The sequence below is a fragment of the Dendrobium catenatum genome, unplaced genomic scaffold, assembly GCF_001605985.2.
Source record: "Dendrobium catenatum unplaced genomic scaffold, ASM160598v2 fragScaff_scaffold_1347, whole genome shotgun sequence".
In the NCBI taxonomy this organism is placed as follows: domain Eukaryota; kingdom Viridiplantae; phylum Streptophyta; class Magnoliopsida; order Asparagales; family Orchidaceae; genus Dendrobium; species Dendrobium catenatum.
Genome location: NW_021319809.1, coordinates 317658 through 325367, shown reverse-complemented (window position 1 = coordinate 325367; position 7710 = coordinate 317658). Strand labels below are relative to the sequence as shown.

Here is a 7710-nt window from a genome sequence, read left to right as displayed (position 1 = left end):
TCTTAAATCAAATTCTACATATAAAACATAACATAAACCTTTCTACTTATAGCAAAAAATAAACAATAAATTCCAAAACAACCCTCGAATCAACACCCAAATATGCCATCTTTAATTAGGAAACATCTCCTAATTAATCCCCTCCAATAAACCTTTAAACCTGCCCTTTTCAATTAGGAAATCCTTTCTAATTAATTCTTTACTTAATTCTTGTTCTCACATATGTAATGATGTTTAATGGGACCCACAAGGGGGGCCAAATTCCTTGCCCTTAATGACCCGCCTTCTCCCGTATTAATACTCCCTTCCCCAAAATGCACCTTGTCCTCGAGTTGAAAGGTAGGAAACTGTCTCATGATTGTATCGTTTGGCTCCCATGTGGCCTCATGCTCTGGCAGATCTTTCCACTTTATTAGCACCTCTTGTAACTCTGTCTTCCCTCTGCGAATACCCGCTACTTCCAGGGGTTCCAAAATGACCTCCATGTCTTTTATCAAAGTCGGAGGTAGAGAAGATGGTATATGCTCTCATATCGCCTTCCGCAGCTATGAGACATGAAAGACTGGGTGCAAAGCTGAAGGTGGTAGCCTCAGTCGATAGGCTACTACCCCTATAAGCTCCATGACCTTATAAGGCCCAAAGTGTCGTGGGGATAATTTTTAATTCCTCCTTTTGGCTAGTGTTTTCTATTTGTAGGGTCTTAATTTTAAGTAAACCATATCTCCTAGCTCAAAGTTTACTTCTCTCCTTTGGTCATCACCTTTCATTTTCATGATTTGTTGGGCTCTTAGCAAATGCTCCTTTAGCTCAGCTAATACCCTGTCCGTCTCCTCTTAAGTACTGCTTGACACTGGACACAATTGTAGTGCTCTGTCCATAATGAATCAGGTAATACCCTCGGCCTCTGTAATCGAAAGTCCGCTTGTATGTCGGGCTTGAGGCCCTTCATGAAATTTTTCTCCAATACTACCTCCGAAATTTCCCGCAACCTCCCTGACAACAACTCAAACCTCTCCCTGTACTCTATGACAGTCCCCTCCTGAGCTTTGGATTGCATCTCCATGAGCTTCTTTATCATCTCTTTCATTCCTCCTAATTGGCTCTCCATCTGATTTTTTAGAGCTGAATATCTTTCCTCCATCCCGGATTTAACTTGCTCCAATTCCCTTCCAACGTATCAGCCTTCTTTGCTGCCATTCATGATTCTAAGTTCCAAACCACAAAAAAAGAGAGCAAGAATCAACGACTATGGTCTTCAAACAGCTAAAATAGGCAACGGGGAAGAAGTACTCAGTAGAAATTAGCGAAGGGAATTTCGATTTTGGTTTAGGATACCGCTCTGATACCAATTTGATGCTCATTGGTATCAAAAATAGCAACAAACTCTAAGAGATTCAACACAAAAATAGAATTTTACTTCTAGGAAGTTAATGTTACGCCGGTTCATGCAGAACCGGCCCGTTGGCCGGGTCAGCACATCTACAGGAGGCGGAAACAGTTCGACTCCTGCTCTGTTGTCCGCCTAATGGATGGGTCCCACCCATCTAATTGAATTCAAATTGGATAGAGGGGGGCAACTAGTGCTTTGGGAGGGAAATTAGATTAGGAAAGCTTTTGTATTAAAGTACATGAGGGAATTAGGGCGGATTATGTTTTGATTTGTTCTCAATTAGGGTTTCTTAGGTGATTTGGGCTCCAGACTCTCTTGTCTAGAGATTTGGGAGAGACGATCCTCCTCTGAATTGAGGATCTCTTGTATCTTATTTTCCTTATTGTTTGGCTTTGATTTTCCTACTGCAATATATTGTTTTGGGCTGTTTTCACCCAGATTTTGCATTATTCTCGCCGTTTTTCACCAATTGGTGATATGTTTGCTTGCGAACTCAAGTATTACCCTTAGGGTTACTTGCGAACTCAAGTATTTCTTATCAGTTAAATACGAACAAAGCAAGATACAATGATCAGCTTTCAAGAGGAGAACCATCTCTCCTAAACCGTAGACGCAGCTAGGAATCCTCACAAAAAGAAAACTACAACACTCTTAAATCAAATTCCGCTTATAAAACATAACATAAACCCTACTGCTTATAGCAATCAATAAACAATAAATTTCAAAATAGCCCTCAAATCAGCCCCCAAATCTGTAATATTTAATTAGGAAATATCTCCTAATTAATCCCATTCAAAACCGCTCCCAATTCTGCCCTTTTCAATTAGGAAATCCTTGCCCTTTCCGACCTGCCTTCTCCCGCATCATCAACCTCTACCTGTTTACTTGCATTCTGCATTCATCCCTATTTTTGCATTCTGCATTCATCCCTATTTTTCCCTTCTTTCTTTACTGTGTCTTCCTGCTTCTGAATTTTCTTTCTCAGTATTTCTACCGGGTTCACCATTATTTATATTTTTCTCACTCAGACCTACTGCATGAGACTCATCACGAACTCCCTGAATGAAAACCTGCTTTAAAGTTTACTTTTTAATTCCTGAGTATACATATGTCTCTTTTGGTGGGCAAGCCTGGAGAAGTGGTTAAGGCACCTCCATTGTGATCTGGAGGTCATGAGTTCTACTTTTGTGTCATGGAAACAACCATTTCCTAATTACAGGAATAAGGATGTATACATGAACCCTCCTAGTCCTCATAATTTTGGTTGCTTCATAACTGGGTATATACCCTTTAATACAACGTTTATTTTGACAGTTCACTCTATGTTCTGTATCTTTTATGGGAGGTTACTTAGCCTTCTAACAAAGATTTGAGATTTTTATAATCCAGTTTGCCATTTCCGATTTCTTGTTGGTATCAATGTTTATTGTTTTGTGAATTTTATCTTCATTCTTCGAGCAGCTTTTTGCTGTTTATTATCGTCAGTGCTATTGTCTGGCTTTGCAGTTCTCCAGAATGCTTAAACAAGCAAACCACTAGAGCTGCTTCAGTATTGTCCGAGAAAGCCAATGATGAAAGTTTGGATCAAGAAACTCTAAGCTCAAAGCATGGAGAAGGACCCGATCTCTTCGAGGGGATTGATAGAATGCATGATTCTGAAGATCCATTAGATATAGAAGGGGAGATCAGAGGCAGTAGCGTGGTAAGAGCCAGCAGCTCTAGTGAAAGTGCGAGTGACAGTGACAGTGAAAGTGATAGCAGTAGTGAGAGTGGCAGTGGAAGTAAAAGCGGAAGCCCTGCAGGAAGTGGCAGTGCAAGTAGCAGCGATAGTGAGACTAATGGCTCCTCCAGCAGCAAGGAGGTATCTGACATGGATGTAGATATCATGACCAGTGATGATGACAAGGGGGTTGCTGCACAAAGAATGGATGCAACCATGTCAACTTTATCAAAGTTGCCTGGTGTTTGGACATCTGGTGGTGAATATGACATAAACGACAGCGTTGAAAGTGATCAAAAGGCAAATGCTGCATCTCCCGCCCTAGATTTTGTAGGTACGGACGAAAGAGTGAACTCTGTTTCAGATGCTAAAAATCTCATTATTGGTAGAAGCACCAAGTCAATTGAGAAGCAGGAAGCAAAAACTGTTGAAAGCATTGATTCTTATATGCAGCAATCAAAGTCTAGGTCTTCTGTTGATGGAATACAGTTTTCTAAAGATCACAACCAGGTTATGGAAAACCAGCATGCATCATCTTTTGTAAATTCTTGCAATGATGGAGACAAGTTTTTCGGGAGAAAAGCTTCTAACGAGAAGCAAATCTTGATGAAGGATGGAACTGGTGATCAACCAGGCAATCGTGAAAGAGTTCCCAAAACAAGCAGTAAAAGGACTTCTAATGCAGAATACCTGCAGGAGAAACCTAAAAATGCCAAGAGGATGAAGGCTTCAAGTTCAGCTGAAACCTCTTTTGGAAAAGAGAAGGGTGCTCTTTCTTCAGAAAACTTGTGCTATTTGTCTCCTGAAAGATATAGGCACTTGGAGCAGAAGATAAAGATGACCAATAATCAGCAAAAAGATGAGAAAAGCGAAGCTGATTTACTGGAAGGAAGCCTTTTGGAGCATGCTAGATCTGCTGCATCTGGAAGCACTGATAGGGTGCAGAGTAGTCCAGATTTTAGAGATGCTGCCAATTTAGCTGTGGAACAATCAAGCCGAAAAGTTGCTGATTCCAGCAGGAGAAAGAAAACTTTGGATGTTGAGAAACCGGCTAAATATGCTGAAAGTTTTGGAAGAGCTAATAAACCTCTGCAAACTGTGTGTGGCCCAACAGACTCTGATGCATCTACTCTGAAAAACAGTTCTTTGGACAGAATTTCAACTGTAAAGGGAAAGCCTGATGAAAATAGTGATAGCCCCGAAAAACATCGTGCTAAAATTACCAAGGAAATCTTTGTAGGAGAGAAAACATTGTCTGCCCCGGACCAAATCAATCGGAAATCTACTGATGGTTATATATCAGATCTGCACAATTCTGATGTGAATGGGAAAGGAAATGTTCTTAGAAGAGAGCTTTCTGATCTAGAATTAGGCGAACTTTGTGAGCCTCTTACAGAAGTAATGGGTGAAGATAAAAGACAATTTGAGAGAAACAACTCTTTCAAGAAAATGGACAACAGGGCAACAGTTTCTGAAGCAAATACTGCTGATGTAAACATGGGAAAAAGTGATGTAAATGCTTTCTCAGAATCAAAGAGGCAATCACCCAACAGATTTAGAGAAGGCGTCAATGGAAAGGTGTCAAATGATGGTCTAGATTTGTCTAGATCCCAGTCAAGATTAGTGCAGGCCCAGTTTCGGCAATCTTCAAGAATGGATGTTGCTGAAGACAAGTGTGTAGAATCCGGTGGCAAAAATGGGACAAGAACTGACCAGTTGCTTGGCTTAGAGAATGAAGCTAGTGGTCCTAAGAAATATGCTTCCAGCAGAATGCTAAAAGATGACAATAGACATGACGGTTTGGTTGATCGTAAAATCGTTAAGGAGTCTAAATCTCAAAAATCAAATGGATTGAAGGGATCTACAGATAGAGGTATTGATGTTTCTATGACATATAATAACACTGAAAGCAGCAGGAAAAGCTTGGAATCTTCTTCTGATGAAGAGAACGCCCCTTACATGAAATATGAAAAGGATGCGCTATGTCTTGGAGGCCCGATTAAGGATTTTTCGATGTAAGTTTTTTTTTTTTTGCTGGCGTTATACTTGTAAAACATCCTTAACGTCAACTTATTAGTCTTGGCTATAACAGTGTCATAGTTATTATCTCGATCTTAATTTTTTAGCTTGTGTTTTATTGAACCAATTTCCTGTTTGCAGGTACAAAGATTATGTGCGAGTGTTTCAGGAAAGATATAGTCATTACTGCTCCTTGAACAAGAAACTGGAGAAAACCCGGTATACGAAGGACACGTTTAACTTATTATCTTAGTCAACATTTAAAAACTTGATTTCAGTTTTAGTTTCAAATATCCCATTTCATTCTAGTTTTGATATTTGTGGAAGTTTCGGTCTCATTTTTCTTTTCCTTACAGTTTTACTTCTATATTTTGTTATTTGTTTATATATTTAATATTATTTAATAACGAAATTTATAACATACAGATACTCTTAAACTTTGTCTCAATTTACTTGCTACCTTTAAATGACTCATGCTTACCGTGTGCAGGAATGACTTTCTCAAAGTTGGGGATGACATTGAGCTTGCCAGAGGAAGGGACATGGAAGAATACTACAAACTTGTGGAAAAACTTAGACAAATGTACCATCAACGGGGAGAGGTACGCTATCTATACTCCATTTTTAAAAAAAAAACTAAAACATTGCTGCACAAATGCATTCTTTCATACATCATCAACTTGAAGAAGAACAGTTTCTGTACTTGAATAATTATTTTAACTAAAATATTGTTGTTCAAATGTAATTATGTTATATATGTAATTTCATCATTTTCTTTATACTTCTAAGATACATCTATTACTGTTATTCTATGATTTGCTTTTAAATTTTTTTTTCCTGAATTTTCCTTCATTTATTTCGTTATAAAGAAAAGGAAGTTATCATGTTTAGGTGGTTTAATTTTTAAAGTTCTTTAAGCAAAAAACTATCTTAATCTGCTAAACAATTATTTCACAATGATTTCTCTGCTTTATTTTTTTTTTGCTTCCTTTATTTGATGTTCTTCCTACTGTTTGTGCTGCAGAGACATAAGGAAATGAAGAAGATTTTCATCTTGTTGCATGATGAGTTGAAGGTATTGGGAAACAATATTATTTTAGAACATAATCCTTGACCTGGAAAGAAAATCTCTAACAATAACTACGAAATCTGCATGTTTTGCAGACATTAAAACAGAGAATTAAGGATTTTGCTGCGGCACATTCAGGAGAATGACAAGTACTCGAGTTCTTTTCAAGGTTGGCTATTTATCTCTTTCCATTTCATGCTTAGTAAACTATTCACTGTTCAATGTAGATTGACAAGTAAATATCTTCTAGAAGCGTCTGGATCTCTAGAAGCTGGGTTTGCTATGAAACCAGTTGTGTATATTACATAAAAAATATCAAAGCCTTCCAAAGAAAGAGTAGATAGTGATATCCATCCATGGCTCTTCTTGTTCACCATTGTTAGAGCTTCAAGGCCACCAGAATTACGTCTGCGGTGTTCCCTATGAGCAGTTTCTCTTTGGACTGCAGGCGAAGGTTTCCTTCCAGTTTTGTACCGAGAAAATTTTGAGGTTAAGTCATTGTGATGGAGAAGAAGGAGAAAAATCAGATTTGTTTTTGTAAAGGTTGGTTGCTGGTACAGCGTTTCAAAATGTAAATTATTTGATAATTAACAGCTAACGATTCAATTGAAAATAAAATTATTTGTAATTATTGGATTTGTTTAGTGGGAGAGATGTAGGCCACTTGGGCCTATGGTTTTTAAATTTTCTTTGTAAGAAGAGCATGTTATTTTTTTTTTATTGTAGGCTCTTATTTTTTTTTTTATTGGAGGCTCTTATATTTGAGCATGTTATTTTTTTTATGTAAGAAGAGCCTGTTATTTTTTTTTATTGGAGGCCCGACCCGGGTAGGTAAACAGGTCGGAAATTCGAACCCGGATCCGACCCGGCGGGTTGCCGGGTTGACCCGACCTGACCTGCGCGGCAAAGAAGGAGCTCGGGTTTCGCGAGAGCGAGCGCGGCAGCAGGCGGTGGCGCGATGCGCGAGCGTGGCACGGCGACAGCGCGGGTTCGGCAGCAGGCGAAGGCGCGGGCATGCGGGGTGCAACCCGAACCCGACCCATTTTTCAAACGGGTTGAATCCAGGAACCCGAACTCTACCCGTTTTTCAAACGGGTCGGGTCCAACCTGAAATTTTTTGGTCATTTCCGGGTCGATTTTTTGTGTCGTTTCAAATATTGACACATCTACTCACAACCAACAGGCCAAAGCGATCTGTCTTTGTTAAATGTTTTTTTTTTTATAAAGTCTCATTTATGAGGTGAAGCATCGAGATTTTCTTTATTCTTTTTAGTTTATTTTTGTTGCGTCCTGGAATATTCGCGGCGGTAGAGAAATATATAGTTTAACGTCTTAGCATTGTACGAAGATCCAGCACACAATCAGATAAGAGAGGGGGTGAAACATTCATAAGAGACCAGAGTTTTTACGTGGAAAACATTTGAAAAGGGGGAAAAAACCATGGGGCCTGACCCAGTTTGAATGAATCCACTAGTATTTGCAGTCGATTACAAATGAGGCCCTTCCTTTGGA

General features: G+C 39.1%; 1 protein-coding gene across 4 annotated transcripts in view; it reads left to right on the top strand.

The window, feature by feature from the left end:
* Positions 1-6917, top strand: part of LOC110097065 (serine-rich adhesin for platelets) — a 25740-nt gene extending 18823 nt beyond the window's left edge. For 3 of the 4 annotated variants that reach the window (XM_020823284.2, XM_028699603.1, XM_020823287.2), the window contains 6 exons: positions 2897-5125; positions 5271-5348; positions 5620-5731; positions 6154-6204; positions 6294-6367; positions 6449-6917. In XM_020823284.2, the coding sequence (XP_020678943.2) occupies positions 2897-5125; positions 5271-5348; positions 5620-5731; positions 6154-6204; positions 6294-6344 (2521 nt within the window). In that variant the 3' untranslated portion in view covers positions 6345-6367; positions 6449-6917. The remainder of the gene's footprint in view (positions 1-2896; positions 5126-5270; positions 5349-5619; positions 5732-6153; positions 6205-6293; positions 6368-6448) is intronic. The other variant, XM_020823285.2, reaches the window with a different exon arrangement.
* The last annotated feature ends 793 nt before the right edge of the window (positions 6918-7710 follow it).